Genomic DNA, 17,606 nt, shown 5'->3' on the forward strand with positions numbered 1-17,606 from the left:
GGAATTAGAGGTGTTGGTAGATGAGACCAATAGACACTTAAATGAGCTACAGCAAAGAAACCTGACTGTCTCACAAAGGAACGCTATATGGAAAGAAATCTGTGACCAACAACCAGGGACCGGAGAGGGAGGAGAGGTGCACACGGCGGGCAAGTTCCACCTGCGTAAAAGGAAACACAAATAATACACTCAGGTGTCACATTTAAGTTTTCTTATATTGGCTATGAATATTCATTTTGTGTAAAATAGGCTATATGATAAAGAACTGTTTAGTTTTGTTTTTTGCCACGATAAATGTTAGAGCTATAGCCTAATATATTTTGTGACTGGAACAATGTGTTTTTAATATGATTTTGCGTGGCTTAACATAATTAGACGCTAATGAGACTGATTTTTTCATTTGATAATAATGTTTGGAATCTAAAAAGTGATTTCAATCATCTTTTTTTCAATAAATGTTGATTTGCTTAACTTTGCAATGCTCTGCATTTTATTGGGTCACACTAGCACTCGTATTCTAATCTACAGCATGTTTCAACATGTTTAATCAAGGTGTATTTCTGCATTACATATTATTGAATGAAAATAGAAAAATAAATGCATATACCAAACAGCTCACAAGAAGTGAGTTCAAATGAGATTGCTGCATGTCTGCATCCCCGCAGCATTGGGTTGTTGCTCCAATATGGGCAGGTCGGCATTCTCCTCCGGCATGGCATTATGCTCCAGCCCGTGTTGCTTGGCGATGTTATGTAGCATGCAGCAGGTCACTACAATCTGGGCCACTTTTTCTGGCCTGTACAGCAGTGCTCCTCCAGTGCGATCCAAACAACGGAACCTGCTGTTCAAGATTCCAAAGGTGCGCTCTACAATATTCCGTGTGCGGATATGGGCCTTGTTGTACCTTATCTCTCTGGTAGTGGTCGGGTTGAGATGTCAAGAGGAAGGGGTGTAGGGGGTATGCACTATCACCTTAAACATATGAATCAATATGAAACACGCTCTTGTTTTTAATTTAATTATTTTACAAAGGATTTTACAAATTGACTCACCTACAAGCCAGCCATTTCCAAACTTGCCATCTCGCAACTTGGAAAACAGAAAACTGTTTCTCAGAATAGTTCCAAAATGGCAATACTGGATAGGCAATATGTTTTTATGATTGTTTCCTCATTCATTCCAAAAACGTTCACAGGAGGGTGAAAAATGCGTTCTCTTCTATGGAAGCGAATCGTGACCAGTATTTAAATTAAAATGCATTTGCAGAAATGCTTTTTCATTTTAAGAATGTGGCTACATTATTTGACTCATAAATAAAATTAATCATCAATCATCCTATTTGCATTTTAATTTTCTTCTTCAAGACTGCTCATTCTTTCACTTAATTAAAATGAAAAAGAAAAAGACATTTGAGATTTAATTTTCAAAATATGCCCCAACAAATAGATACCAAAATTCAATTTGAAATGTAAAATTTGAAAATTAAAATGCATTTGCAGAAATGCTTTTTCATTTTAAGAATGTGGCTGCATTATTTGACTCATAAATAAAATTATAGCTGCTGCGCAGCAATGGTCAGGGCCGGGTAATTTTAGGCAAAATTAGGTAATTCTGAGCAACACACACACTAAAACAAAGCATAATACAACTTAGAAGTTACATCATATAATTATGGCATGCCCTTCAAATTGTGGATGAGTGGCTGAAGTGATCAGACTCATAATATACAAAGGAAAGAAAACACTCAAGAACAAGAAAGTAAGAATAACATTAACTGCTAGCAATTATGAACAAACTGGCCTGATCTAGCTCAAAGCTAAACATTATCCATGGTGAAAAAGATGAAAACATTTTTTAAAATGTAAAAGTAGCTATTGGATAGACTCTGCATATTAACTGATAGCTAAGCCAAATAAACAGGGAAAAGAGACAAGGGATAACAGGGAAAAGTGTTGATAAAGAGTAATTGTCTCTCCTCAAAACTGCCTGGATCATAATTATTTTAACCTTAGTAATCTCTAATCCACATACTATGATCATAGGACTTTCACATTAGAATATCCATTCTGCCTTAGCTGAGGCTTGAACTCACAACTTCTGAGCCTGAGGTCCATGTTCTATCTCACTGAGCTAATTGGCAAGTGACAGTTCATGTGTGGCTTCACAAATTGACAAAGCCAAGCATCAGGGTGCCAGACAGTAGCCATCCATGCCATGGAAAAGCAAATTTCAAAGTGAAAGTTCCAAAGCTGTAGCACATATGGTTGATTTGTTATGAATTTTCAAAGTTTTGAAATTTAGTGGCTTGCTGTAGCGCCACCATCAGGACTATTGGCTTGTGTTTCCAGTTGAGGACATCTGGCATGGGACTGGACCTTTATGAAAAGTTGAGGTAGATTTCTCATATGGAAATGTTGCACGAGCTGAGGTTTGAACTCACAATCTTCAACACCAAGAACCATCCTCTATCCCACTGAGCTAATTGGCAAACAGAAAGATCACATGTAGCTTCACAAATTGACTAACGCTAGGGCCACACTGCCCGCGGAAGCGCCGCGAATAGCCTCGAAGCGCCGAGAAGAGAAGGCAGTTTCCTTTCCTTTCCAGCCGCAGCTGCTTTGGAACAGCATCAGGTTGAGCCGCAAACAGCAGTTTCTGACTCAAGTCTTTCTTCAACACCTTCTGCTCCTGAGTGCTGTAACAATGCTCGAGGTAAGATTTTAGCAAGAAAAGCTAGCAAAATAACAAGCAGTTGCCGGATGGATTTATTATGATGTCGTTACAGCACGAGATACACTGTTATTGAGTGTTAAGGCCAATTTCCACCAGATGCGTGTTGGTTGCGTCTCCGCTCCGGCACGGCAGCGGAGCCGATAGGATTCCATTCTAATCAATATGTTTGTTTCCACAGGCTGCGGCTGTGCTGCGTTCCGGCTCCGTCTCAGCTCCGGCACTCCGGAGCCCTCCGCAACAGATACGCAGGACTTCTATTTTTGCCGGACGCCAGAGCACAACGCAGCAATTCAGCACAGAGCAGATCGTGCGGGGCAGGAAGTCGTGCACAGAAACACGATAAAACATCCGGTTAATTTTCAAAATATAATACACACAGTGTTCACGGCGGATCATATTTCCCTGCACTACACCTTAAAAACTAATGGGCAGAGGCAGGCCTGAAGTCAACAGGTCAGAGGTTTTCAGACGTCATTTCACCCCGTGAACACCATGGACGAAGAGATATTAATCATGGCAGTGCACCGAGATGTCTTCTGGCGGAGCTGCACCACACCGCACAGCAAACGCAGCCGGTGGGTATTGGCGGACGGCAGAGGACGCAGCGGATAACCAGCGCTGCCGTTCCGCAACGGACACGCATCCAGTGGAAATCCAGCGTTAGGGCCCGCCAGGCAAGCATCAGTGATTTTTTTTTACTGAGGTTACAGTTACAGTGGGTTAGAAAGTTCACAGTAACCATTTATCTGTTTAAACAACTAACTTAAACGTCAACAACAGCAGGTCTGACATCAGTGTGGCGCGTTTAATTAAGCATTGGTGCCGAGTTCCGTTTGCATCACTGAAGTGACAATAACCATGGTAAAGCACACCCTCGAGTGTAATAATGCGATTATACAACAACTACCAATAAAAATACATAATCAAAATTTATCCATAATGTCAAGCAATACGCTCTCAAAATATAAAATATTTTTGCTAGTGTTCTCTCTGTTTCAATGGAAATACATGAGGTCTGACGTTAACTAGTCCTAGGGGGTATTCCAGAAAGCGGGTTATGTGAAAGCTCAGAGTAGTAAAATTTTCATGGGCTGTTCATTGAGTTACGGAGTTAATACGTCTGCTGACTTGACAGTTATTTAAGCTAGTAGCAGCAGGTGCAGTGTCTCTCAGTTTGAGCTTATACTTTGTAGACATTGTGATTTCTCAAAACTGAATAAATACCACACAGTCCAGCAACTTTTCTGGGGGAAACCCTGTGACATCGACACGTTAAATAATTTTCATACATACAAAGCTGTCTTCGTTTGATTCTAACCCATAAAATATGGTTGTCAAATATTGAATCTGCATCGTGAAATTAATATATTATGCACAGCTAAGATTAACTGATATGATATGGAGTACCTATTGACATCAGTGTGTAATAAGCCTGGAGGCCATGGCTAACAAGCTGCAGTCAACAAACACGCTTGTAAACTTGTAAACTTGCCTCTATTATTATCTTGCTGTTCTGCATTAAATTTTTAAGCAAACAAATATCCATTGATCAAAGGAATTATTGGACTGTATGTTTATCTCACCATTTATTTTTGTATGTTTATGTATAACTACTCTATATCCTTATTGTTATTTTTTTTTCATTCTGTTTCTTCTTTTTAACATATTCAAAATAAAGTTAAATTCAGTTCAATTTATCTTCTGCTTTTTTCCCTATATTTCTTCCAGCAGAGGTTTTGAGGCTGTTCAGTTCTTACCCTGCATGAGGTGTACAACGGAAGTCAACCTCACCAGCCATCATGACCAAAAAATTAAAAAAGACCACATACACTCACGTTTTCTTCTGCCTGGCTAAAAGAAAGGACAGTGGGGTCCCAACCCCAGCAGAGAAAAGAGGGCAGGTCTAGGGGAAAGGAAAATCACATTCCCAGTTAGGTCTACAAGTATGTATTGCATAATGTCAAGTGTAAGGGACCGAGCCAGCAAGCATGACGAACACAGGTGGTTTTTCAGAAAAAAGGGGTTTTATTTACCCAAAAAATGCAAAAGAAAAATATTTTACAAAAGATATAACAAAGGTTTGGGCACATAAAAGAGGTCAACCTAACAGAATGTAACTCAAGAAATATAGACTCAATATAAAGTGAGTTAACTGAACGAACTAACAGAGTAACTGCCCAACAAAAGACAAACCAGACCTACTGAACTGGACACAAAAGGACACACACAGTGGCTGATCAGACCATCTCAACAAAAAGGGGGATAACATACAAACACCACTAACTAAATTACAAACAATACAAAACTGGAATTACTGGAATTTCTCAATTGTGGGATCAATAAAGGTGTATCTTATCTTATCTTATCTTATCTTAAACACAGCAATTAGATTTTCAGTATAAATAAATTCAACTACTAGCCTAACGAAATGAATCAATAAACCAATACAATCTAACGCAATAACAAACTATTTGGTAACACTACATAATACGGCCCGCGACTTAGAGCGTACCTACCGCTCACTTAGAGCGTACCTACCGCTCACTTTGCACCTAATTTAACCCCCCCCCCATTTCCCCCATGTTTTGCAGTATAACTAGGCTGCTTCTTAGCGCGTAACTCCTGTTGACTTATGTCCTACTCTACACCAACTTCCACAGAAGTACAGAGTAACTCTTGCTCACTTCCCCCACTATTTCCCCCGTGTTCTACAGTATAACTAGGCTGCGTCTGAGAGCGTAACTCCCATACAATTACGTCCTACTTTACACCAACTCAGAGTAACTCACTTTGCTCACTTTCCCCCGCTACTTTCCCTGTGTTTTACAGTATAACCATTACAGTTGGGTCATGAACGCTATTTGATCGATGAATAGTCAAGTGTAATACGGTGTGTGCACTGATGTAGCCTACATTTTCGAAATACGTTTTGTTATCCATAGTTAAGTGGAAAACAGTTAAGAATGTTTAAAAACACAAACTTTGTAGTTCAAAAGGAAATGTAATCCACTTGTTATGGTTTAAAAGGCTAATGATTCATGATGTGAAATGTAAAGACAGGATAAAGTATTCCATGCCGAGAAAAACTTTACAGTTAAAAGTTTGCTCACTTTGTGTTACTGTGATGTATTTACGTAATAATGATAATGACCACAAAAAGAAATTGAAGTTGATGATGCAACACAGTAATACCTCTCTTTCTGCACAGGTGATGTTTTTTTAGAGATTCTGTGGAAAATTACACGTGGATTTGACATTCAACCTGACGAGGGAGATGGCTAGCCACCCATGACCCCAATCTCTGCCTTGACCCAAGGAGTTGGATCAAGATCACCTTTTATCCGGAGGAGCTCATACATTCTTCCATCTCCATCACTGGGTGTCACACTCCAGTATGATAGTAGTACCACAATGATCTTTTCCACTTGACTTTTGACTTAAAAAGTACATTTGTCAACTGAAACTGACTTGACTGACTATTTTTGACTTAGAAAAACCAAACGGATCACAATAAAGGATCAAGACTAAATTGAACAGTTTATAACAGAAGGAACAAAACTGAACGTAAATAACAAAAACCAGTAGAAATATGTTATTTTATGTTGTCAGGGACACTTAGTTTCGTCTTTGGATTGCTTTCAGATGATGTTATCTTGTGAAACATTGAAGTAACTGTGTTCTAACTCACTGGCTCTAATTACACATTAGTTACAATGGTAGTAGACTGTACTTAGACACTAAGGAGGGGATAACAGTGCAAACTTCATAATACAGCCCGGTTCCCTGTAGTTAGCGTGTACTTCCAGGAGAGCTAGGGTTTACTTAGACACTAAGGAGGGGATAACAGTGCAAACTTCATAATACAGCCCGGTTCCCTGTAGTTAGCGTGTACCTCCAGGAGAGCTAGAGTGTACTGAGCGAGAGTTACTTCTGTTAAATTAGGTGCAAAGTGTGGCAGGCACTTGGTTTATTATCAGGTAGCTCTAGTAAGTCCTTAAAAACTCTCCAGCTAATTCAGAATGCAGCAGCACGTGTACTAACAGGAACTAAGAAACAAGATCATATTTCTCCTGTTTTAGCTTCTCTGCACTGGCTCCCTGTAAAATCCAGAATTGAATTTAAAATCCTACTGTTAACTTATAAAGCTCTAAATGGTCAGGCTCTGTCACATCATAGAGAGCTCATAGTGCCTTATTATCCCACCAGAACACTGTGCTCTGAGAACGCAGGGTTACTCGTGGTCCCTAAAGTCTCCAAAAGTAGATCAGGAGCCAGAGCCTTCAGCTATCAGACTCCTCTCCTGTGGAATTATCTTCCTGTTACGGTCCGGGAGGCAGACACCCTCTCCACATTTAAGACTAGACTTAAGACTTTCCTCTTTGATAAAGCTTATAGTTAGGGCTGGCTCAGGCTTGCCCTGTACCAGCCCCTAGTTAGGCTGACTTAGGCCTAGTCTGACGGAGGACCCCCTATAATACACCGGGCACCTTCTCTCCTTGTCTCTCTCTCTCTCTCTCTCTTTCTCGTATCCTGTAACTGCATCTTGCTAACTCGGCCATTCTGGATGTCACTAACTCGGCTTCTTCTCCGGAGCCTTTGTGCTCCACTGTCTCTCAGATTAACTCATATCGCAGCGGTGCCTGGATAGCGTGACGTGTGTAGTTGTGCTGTTGCCGTGGTCCTGCCAGATGCCTCCTGCTGCTGCTGCCATCATTAGTCATTAGTCATACTTCTACTGTTATTATACACATATGATTATTGTCACACTTGTATACTGCCAGATATTAATATATACTTTCAACATATTGTGCCACAGTAGCCACAACTATAACTATAATATTATTACTTTCATTAGTGTTGTTGTAAGCTACTGTCATTACCGTCTGTCCTGCATCTCTCTCTCTTTTCCCCCCGTTAAAGCGTTTATTTTGAGGAGTTTTTGCTTATCCGCAGAGGGATGTTGTATGCTGTAAAGCCCTGTGAGGCAAATTGTGATTTGTGATATAGGACTTTACAAATAAAATTGATTGATTGATAGCTTGAATCCATGAAAACACAAAAACCACATGTAAAATTGTAAAGAGCTGTTGTGCGATTGACTATACAAATATATTCAACATGAGAGCAGAGCTATCTTTTTACAGACTGCTGAAAAATAAAGACAAGCATCACTAAAATTTACAAAACTACTACATGAATAAACTACTACATGAATAAAACATGTACAATGTAAACATTGTACATATTTACATATTTTAATCTCAAATGTGTTAATAAATGATTGTACATCTTATTTCTTCTTAAAAAGTGCATCTTATTCACTCAAAGAGAAATTACATCTCAGTCAAACAGGTGCATGTGTATTAACATGGGTTTTTTTCTATTAAGCACCTCTGAGGGCAGTACCAGCACTGTTATGCTGAGTAGAGCTGTTAGGACATGTCCATGATGTTGTATTAACGCACAAATGTTTACATTTTACCCCCAAGCCAGTTATAATACTGCTTTGTTTTTTCCTCAGATAAATACTGTGGTGCATCTGACTTTTCCGATCACCGAGAGTTGAACTTTCCACAACTAAAGCACTGTGGTGGGTTTCAACTCCTGCGGAGCCGAGGCTCTCCAAGGTCCAAGGTCTTGGAAATCATTCCTTGCCCAAAGGATGGGTATACTCCAGAGGGCCTGTGCAACAAAGAACTTGGAGTGGGGACAGCTGTGATTTACATAAGGCCACTCCAAAAAGATACTGACCTGCAGGTAATAATTTGTTTAGTATTATCTATGTTTAGTAGTATGTAGTATTTGATTCTTTAGAGTATGATAGAATATTGGTAAGGAAATCCTCAGCCAGTAACCCTCACAACTGAAATATGTCTGTACAAAATCCACCAAGCTCTAATGTAAAGAAAGATGTTTGATTGCTTGATGCATATTTATGTTACTATTGTCTCATTTATGCTAGGATCCTCCCAGTGTGACCCTCACTCCTCAAACAACTTGTTTATACAAAAATTTACATGGTGTAAATCGTGAAGTCCTACAGACATTTTATTATCCTAAAACATCAGTTGACAAAATTGTTTTTTTATTGTTATTTTATGAGTGTGTCTCACACACTGAACTGTTATGGATTGTGTTTTAGATTTCTTCAGTGTATTAACAATTTCCTGCTATCATTCTAAGAAAAAATAATTCAGATTCAACTACTGAAGAAACCTTTGAGAATACCCCATCAGGAAGCTCAGAAGAGACCCAGGCAGGAACCTCAGCTGCTGCTAGCTCATCAAGCAACCAACATCCACTTGAAGAAATTCAAAGTAGTAGCTCTGAAGGTGCAAAAATAGAAGGAACTTTTAGCTGCTGTCCTAAAGTCTAAAATCAACGGTTTTTTTTTTTTTTTTTTAAATTTTCTTTTACCATTGTTGTCCAGTTTTCACTTATAATGCCTTGATTTTCAGAGAGGACAGCAAAGCCTGATGTTTACAAAGCAGCCAACATGTTTCGACGTCACTTGCTCAACAATGCTGAACTCAAGCCAGAGTTGGTTGCAAGGCTTGATCTCAGATCCACTGAGGAAGGTCGTGAAAGGGAGATTCTAACTTTCTACAAAAAAAACAAACAAACCAGGAATTGACTGGGCAAGCCCATTTTCTGTTATACTGACTGGTAGGTATCATTCATTAAATGTGTTTTGACACTAGGTCTTCATCAGTGTGTGAAGGTGGAACAGGAAATGACATGTATAAATACTTGTGCTTGACAAGACACAGGTGTAAATTAATTATCAATTAGCCTGACTGCTCACTTAACTGACAGATGGTCAATATAGAATAAAACAAACATTGTAAAAATACATAGAAAAAATAGAAACTGTGAACAGGCATAATAGGAGAGAAGGTACCCATCGAGGCACTGAATAGAACGTGCCACATATGAGTAGTTAATTCCCCTATGAACACGCAACAATCTTAATAGTCTAGTACTAGACATAAACATTATATTGGACACAACAATGATGTATAGTCCCAGTAAGGATGAGTAAAGTACCAAGACCACATAGTATTACAAGAAGGCCAGCACAGTAAAAATAGATAAAGTGCTAGAGTGCTTAGTACACTATTGGCAGTGTGAAAAATTCTAACAGGCACAGTAAAAACATAAAGTACCATGTTGCTGCTCCTGAGGTACAGTAAATCTTATATAAAACATCTGCAGCAGAATATACAAAAATGCAAAAAGTACACAGAAGATCAAAGAAAACAACTTAATAAGAGTTCCTCATTCATGCCTCAGTCTGAAGTGTATGTATCCAGAATGCTTCACGTTGTAATAAAACTCTTTCTCTGTTGCCACTGCGTTTTAAATGTTTAATCTCTTCTATACCTTGATATCTGAGGGTACAAACTTCGTGTCCAGCACTGTGAAAATGTCTTGTCACAGAAGACTTCTCATCTTTGTTCCTAATATTGCTTTTATGTTCAGACATGCGGGTGTTGAGTTCTCTCTTTGTTTTACCAACATAACACAGGCCACACGGGGATTTAAGAAGGTAGACTACAAATTTGGTCTTGCAGGAAATCCTGCTCTTCACTGGATATTTACGACCAGAGTGTGGATGTACAAAACCCAAAACCAGTGAAGTTGGCACGTTATGTAAATCGTAGATAAAAACAGAATACAATGATTTGCAAATCCTTTTCAACTTATATCCAATTGAATACACTGCAAAGACAAGATGTTTAATGTTCAAACTGAGAAACTTTATTTTTTTTTTGCAAATAATCATTAACTTAGAATTTAAAGGCAGCAACACATTGCAAAAAAGTTGGCACAGGGGACTTTTTACCACTGTGTTACATCGCCTTTCCTTTTAATGACACTCAGTAAACATTTGGGAACTGAGGAGACCAATTTTTGAAGCTTTTCAGGTGGAACTCTTTCCCATTCTTGCTTGATGTACAGCTTAAGTTGTTCAACAGTCCGGGGTCTCCGTTGTCGTATTTTACGCTTCATAATGCGCCACACATTTTCAATGGGAGACAGGTCTGGACTACAGGCAGGCCAGTCTAGTACCCGCACTCTTTTACTATGGAGCCATGCTGTTGTAACACGTGCAGAATGTGGCTTGGCATTGTCTTGCTGAAATAAGCAGGGGCGTCCATGAAAAGACTTGGATGGCAACATATGTTGCTCCAAAACCTGTATGTACCTTTCAGCATTAATGGTGCCTTCACATATGTGTAAGTTGCCCATGCCTTGGGCACTAATACACCCCCATACCATCACAGATGCTGACTTTTGAACTTTGCGCCTATAACAGTCTGGATGGTTCTTTTCCTCTTTGGTCCGGAGGACACGATGTCCACAGTTTCCAAAAACAATTTGAAATGTGGACTCGTCAGACCACAGAACACTTTTCCACTTTGCATCAGTCCATCTTAGATGAGCTCGGGCCCAGCGAAGCCGGCGGCGTTTCTGGGTGCTGTTGATAAATGTCTTTCGCTTTGCATTGTAGAGTTTTAACTTGCACTTGCAGATGTAGCGACGAACTGTAGTTACTGACAGTGGTTTTCTGAAGTGTTCCTGAGCCCATGTGGTGATGTCCTTTACACACTGATGTCGGTTTTGATGCAGTACCGCCTGAGGATCGAAGGTCACGGGCATTCAATGTTGGTTTTCGGCCTTGTCGCTACGTGCAGTGATTTCTCCAGATTCTCTGAACCTTTTGACGATATTACGGACCGTAGATGATGAAATCCCTAAATTTCTTGCAATAGCTCGTTGAGGAATGTTGTTCTTAAACTGTTCGACAATCAGCTCACGCATTTGTTCACTAAGTGGTGACCCTCGCCCCATCCTTGTTTGTGAATGACTGAGCATTTCAGGGAAGCTGCTTTTATACCCAATCATGGCACCCACCTGTTCCCAATTAGCCCGTTCACCTGTGGGATGTTCCAAATAAGTGTTTGATGAGCATTCCTCAACTTTCTCAGTCTTTTTTGCCACTTGTGCCAGCTTTTTTGAAACATGTTGCAGGCATCAAATTCCAAATGAGCTAATATTTGCAAAAAAAATACAAAGTTTACCTGTTCGAACATTAAGTAACTTGTCTTTGCAGTGTATTCAATTGAATATAGGTTGAAAAGGATTTGCAAATCATTGTATTCTGTTTTTATTTACGGTTTACACAACGTGCCAACTTCACTGGTTTTGGGTTTTGTATAAAAGAATTACCCTTAATCATAGCATTACAATGCACACAATTTGGGCAGGGGACATTCCCATTGGGCAGTGAAGACAGAAAATGTTGTGGGCGAACAAAACAGTCAGTTTTCACCAGTTTGTCTCTCAAATTAGGGGCTCGTTTTTGGGCAAAAATTGGAGAGTCTTTATACAAATGGCCAACCTGTGGGTCCCTTGCTAAGATATACCAATGTTTCTTGACACAATTTTTAATGTCTGCATAGATATTAGAGAATGTAGTGGCACAGACTAAACGTGAAGCTTTTCGAGAGCGTGTTTTAGAGGACAGCAATGACTTTCTGTCTCCTTGTTTTATCTTATCCAGGCACTTGTCAAGAGTCTTTTTATCATAACCTTTAGCTGAAAATCTGTTACAAAACTCCTATAAAATAATATTAAAAGTAGCCTCAGTACTACAGATTCTTTTAACTCTCAATAGTTGACTAAACGGAAGACTTTTTTTTTTTTTCTTTTTTTGAGACCAGGTGGATGGTAGCTACCAAAGTGTAGGAAACTATTAGTGTCAGTCTTTTTTCTAAACACACTGGTAGTCAGTTGTTGAGCTTTACACACGTTTACATCAGGAAAGAAACTGAATTAGAGCTAAACTCAAGCGAGAACCTGATAGTAGGCATCCTAGAGTTCATATAAATTTTAAAGTCTTCGACTTGAGTAACAGTACCTGAAAATATGAAAAAAATATCATCGATGTAGCGAAACCAATATTTTACGAAGGGCAGAAATGGATTGTTATCATAAATAAAATCCTCCTCAAACTTTCCCATGAATAAGTTTGGGCTCAGTTAAGGATTCATTGCCTGACACAATGGGACGTCCAGGTACTGGCTCAACAGAACCCTTATGGATTTTAGGGAGAGTGTAGAATCGAGGACGTATAGGATACTTTTGAAAAAGAAACTTAAATTCATCTTGCGAGATGAGCATGTCCTCTAATGATTTTTTGAGAAAGGTATGAATTTCATCTTGAAATCTTATAGTAGGGTCACATGAAAGAGAAACATAGAAAGAACTGTCACTCAACTGTCTCAAAACCTCTTCTCTATAGGCTTTTGTACTTTGAACAACCACCGCACCCCCCTTATCAGCCCTACGAATAATGATATCAGTGTCATTACAGAGTTTGTTTATGGCTTGTTGCTCACCTGGGCTTATGTTTGAATGCAGTCTCTTTTCAGCTTTAAACTAACCATTCACCTCTTGTTCCATGAGCCTACAGAATGTGGCAACAGCAAGGTTCAAGGCTGGAGGAATGAAAGTACTCTTGGCCTTAAGCTTCGTGCTCACAGCTGGATAAGACTGGGCGGGGTCAGGTGGAGAAGACTCATGTTTGGCGGGATTTGCAAAAAGATTCTGTGAGGAGAATGGAACATTAGTGGGCCCTTTGTCAAAAAAAGCTTTGAATTTGATTGATCTTAAAAAGTTGAATGGTTCAGGGTGTTGGTGGCTTAGTGGCAGAGCAGGCACCCCATGTACAAGGCTGTTGCTGCAGCGGCCTGGGTTCAAATCCAGCCTGTGGCTTTTTGCTCTATGTCATCCCCCCTTCTCTCTCTCCCCCTTTCACACTTACCTGTCCTGTCCATTAAAGGCAAAATGCTCAAAAAAAAATCTTAAAAAAAAAATTAAACAGTTCAACTTTAGTTTTAAATGATTCAGCTTTATAAGAAGGGACAAAAGAAAGACCTTTAGCCAGGGTGGATGTCTCCTCCTCGGACAGGGGTCTGTTGGACAGGTTGATCACCGATGTGACGCTGTCCTGGACTTAGGTGTGTTGCCTCAGAGATATTGGATAAAGTGAGATACCCCACTCTACTCACTTCCTGATTCAGTGACGTCAGCGCCACGCCCCCACAGGAGACTTGCAGCAGCTCTGAATGTATTGTCGTCAATGAGGAAAATGAACGTGATCACAATTTATGGTCAATTCTTTCGCCCTATAGTCACTAAAGTAAATACTGGGTTCATTTTCCACAAGCCACACATCTTACCAACATTCTAACACTAAAGCTGCATTTTTCATCTGCACAGATCAAGAGAAAGTACCTGACACAATGGGACGTCCAGGTACTGACTCTACAGAACATAACAGTGTATAATTGAGGACGTATAGGATACTTTTGAAAAAGAAACTTAAATTCATCTTGCGAGATGAGCATGTCCTCTCATGATTTTTTGAGAAAGGTATGAATTTCATCGTGAATTTCATGCCTGTTCACAGTTTCTATTTTTTCTATGTATTTTTACAATGTTTGTTTTATTCTATATTGACCATCTGTCAGTTAAGTGAGCAGTCAGGCTAACTGATAATTAATTTACACCTGTGTCTTGTTAAGCACAAGTATTTATATATGTCATTTCCTGTTCCACCCTCACACACTGATGAAGACCCGCCCTGCATTCCAAATTGCATACTTCTACTATATACTTTTAGTATGTACTGCAGCTGCCCTTAAAAAGTATGTAGTGTAGTATGTAGTATGCATGCAGTATGCATACTATTGGGACACCATCACATCGCTCCCTGAACTCCGACCCTCTAGCTCACTTCCGCTGCCGTCCGTAGCGCCACATTTGAGTATTTTGTGTTGTTGTACTTCGGAGATGCAGCAAATCTCCTCTCGCATACCGTCGGAGGTGCTGGAGAGCTCTGTTGCTGTTATTTCGTAATGTATGTTGTTGTTTCTAATAAACTGACATGTTCACGTAAACAGTCCCGAGCCTATTATTAGTGACCTGTCTATTGAACTAGTCACCAGTAGGCATATTAACCCCCTTCACACACAGCTCTCTGTTGCTGGCAGATGTTTGTTGTTAAATATATTTACAGCTATGCAGCTGCTGGCACTATATTCTGTCTGCACGTGAAGCAGCCTTACATTCACATTACTTTTATTTGTAGTGTAACATGCTTGCACATTCTTACTACATTACTTAATATGTATTTGACTTTTACTATTTATATATTTACTAGTCTATTCTGCTCATACCTGGCCCATAGTGTATTCATATTTAGTCATATTCATTCATTATTTATACCACACGTACACCACTGCCTATACTGGTAGAATCTTCTATATTGTAGTCATAGTTGAACCCTAACATTGATTATACTATAATCACAATAAAGTTGAATGTTGTATCTGTGTTCTTGCAAAACTGTATGATATGCGATACTGCGAAATATGGCCGGATGTAGTAGAACATCCTGGTACTTTTGGCATACTGCATCTGACATACTATATATTGGGACACACTAATTCTTTTTCTGGCATACTAAATAGTATGGTAGTATGGGTATTGGAGCGCAGGGCCGGACTGCGTCCGAAAGGCCAAGTAGTATGGCTTGTAGTAGACCAAATTAGTATGTAGTATGTCCGAAACCGTAGTAGGGAGGAGCAGTATGCTACCACCCCTACTAAACACGCCTACATTGTAGTATGATGGCAGAGCATACTGCAGGGCTACTACTTACCCAAAATGCACCACAGGCTTCTTCTCCGTCTTCTTCTTCATTGTAGACGTTGCACGGCATGTTACCGCTCTCATCAGTCTCCTATTTAAATGCAGCGTGATCACCGCTCGGCAAGATTCAAAACATCGTGGCGGAGCAACGGCAACCAGCGGCTGGAGCAGCGCATCAATACAGATGTAACTACCACACTTTGTTACATTACTTATATATATATATATATATTCAAAAGACAACAAAAAAAACAACGATTAAATAAGTAATGATAATAATAAATACTAGTACTGTTAAAACAAATGATGATTAAGTTTGGCATAATGAAAGTAGGCTACATCATGGCAGAGCAATTTTATTGGATGTCATTGTACTGTGTGAGGAGACAGGTGTTCAAAGTGACTCAGCCTACACACATGACGGAATGTGCTGGTGGAAATGCTGTGTCTAGATATTGATATTCAATGAACTAATCACTTGACTGACACATGATGTTAGCTTTGTGACACTTATGAGAAGTGATAATGATGGTTGTCATCACCATAACAGGTTGGATTATTTAAAAAAAACAATATAAAGGATCTTCAAAGTGCAAAGTGTTGAGAAGCATGAGAGAGTTTGCAGACATGTTGCTGGTGGGTCAAGAGTGGCCAGCTTTCATTTTGGCGCAATACCTCAGCCAAGCCAGCAGATGGGGTGCTTTCATAGGCACCTCCATCCGCTGACAGAGCAGAGGTACTGCACATGTGCAGTACCTCTGCAGGTATCTGCAGAGTGTTTTCCATCTGTAGGCATCTGCAGATGGAAAACACTCCATCTGCCAGCAGATGGAGTGTTTTCCCACCAATCTTTTAGTATGTCCGAATGGACCCAACTTGTTTAGTAGGTAGGAGTACTATCTAGTGGTAGTACGTAGTAGTAGTATGCAGTATGCCAGTGGGCCTTTCGGACAAAAAGTTTGATGGGCACTTGAGTGCTGCTGGCCTTTTTAAAGACTGACAGAGCCGTGCACCTCCACAGTTTTTTTTTTTATCTCTGAGAGTGCTCATATTTTCCATTGTTTGTTACTGCTACTGAACACAGCACCTCACTCACAAAGCACAGCATAATGGCGTCATATCAGGACATTGATACCAAGAGGCGAAGCTCAATAGAACGCCCCATAGCAACAGACTCGCCCATGGTTTCGTCCTGCCACCACCATTTTGGACTGTCAGCAGACCGCAGCAGACCCGCTTGCATACAAAAACACACAGACAAACTAAAGTATATCGCTATTAATTATGCTTACAATGCTGCTCACCTCGTGATAGCTTGGTCACAGCTGCTTTTTCACGTTTTTGTAAAGCAAAATATAGACTTTAAAAAAAACAAAATGAAGAAAAACAGCCTAGATGGCATCTCTACATATTACATCCACTTATGAGAAGATTAACTTAATTACTCCTTCAAAATCACCCCATAAGCCAATCTACCAAAAAAAAAAAAAAAAAAAAAAATCAATATTTTAACTGGAAACACATTAATGGCGACGTAACATAGTCAGGAATTAAGATTTATTTACAGTTTGTACAGTAAGGGGACAGTAATAATAATCATAATATAGGCTATTTTAATATGATGTTTTAATGCTAAAGCAGATATAAATGATAGATGAAATGATCTGATATAAATGGTCCAAGAGGCCATGTATATATATATATATATATATATATATATATATATTACGCACTACTGTTTTCTTTTACTTTCGTCAAAGAGCATGGATCCAGTGATAGTTGTTGCAGTTACGTAATTGCACTACAGTTACGCACTACTGTTTTCTTTTACTTTCGTCAAAGAGCATGGATACCAAGAGGCAAAGCGCCGTTGAATTTTTGGCAACAGCCACTAGGGGCACTGCGGTAGCGCTGCCGCCATTTTGGACTGTTGAGCTTGGACTGTTACGCCCAGACAACATGCAAGATGTCAAGGAGAGAGTCTCCTCTCTCCTTGACATCTTGCATGTTGTCTGGGCGTAACAGGAGAGAGTCTCCTCTCTCCTTGACATCTTGCATGTTGTCTGGGCGTAACAGTCCAAGCTCAACAGTCCAAAATGGCGGCAGCGCTACCGCAGTGCCCCTAGTGGCTGTTGCCAAAAATTCAACGG

At 39.8% G+C, this 17,606-nt stretch overlaps 1 protein-coding gene across 1 annotated transcript in view; it reads right to left on the reverse strand.

Annotated features, from left to right (window-relative positions):
- Window positions 1–630: 630 nt before the first annotated feature.
- The window catches only part of LOC125896823 (uncharacterized), a 30,127-nt gene continuing 13,151 nt past the window's right edge, over window positions 631–17,606 (reverse strand). The window contains exon 6 of the mRNA XM_049589695.1: window positions 631–913. Within this exon, the coding sequence (XP_049445652.1) occupies window positions 631–913 (283 nt within the window). The remainder of the gene's footprint in view (window positions 914–17,606) is intronic.

This window comes from Epinephelus fuscoguttatus, linkage group LG11 (genome assembly GCF_011397635.1).
Source record: "Epinephelus fuscoguttatus linkage group LG11, E.fuscoguttatus.final_Chr_v1".
Lineage (NCBI taxonomy): Eukaryota > Metazoa > Chordata > Actinopteri > Perciformes > Serranidae > Epinephelus > Epinephelus fuscoguttatus.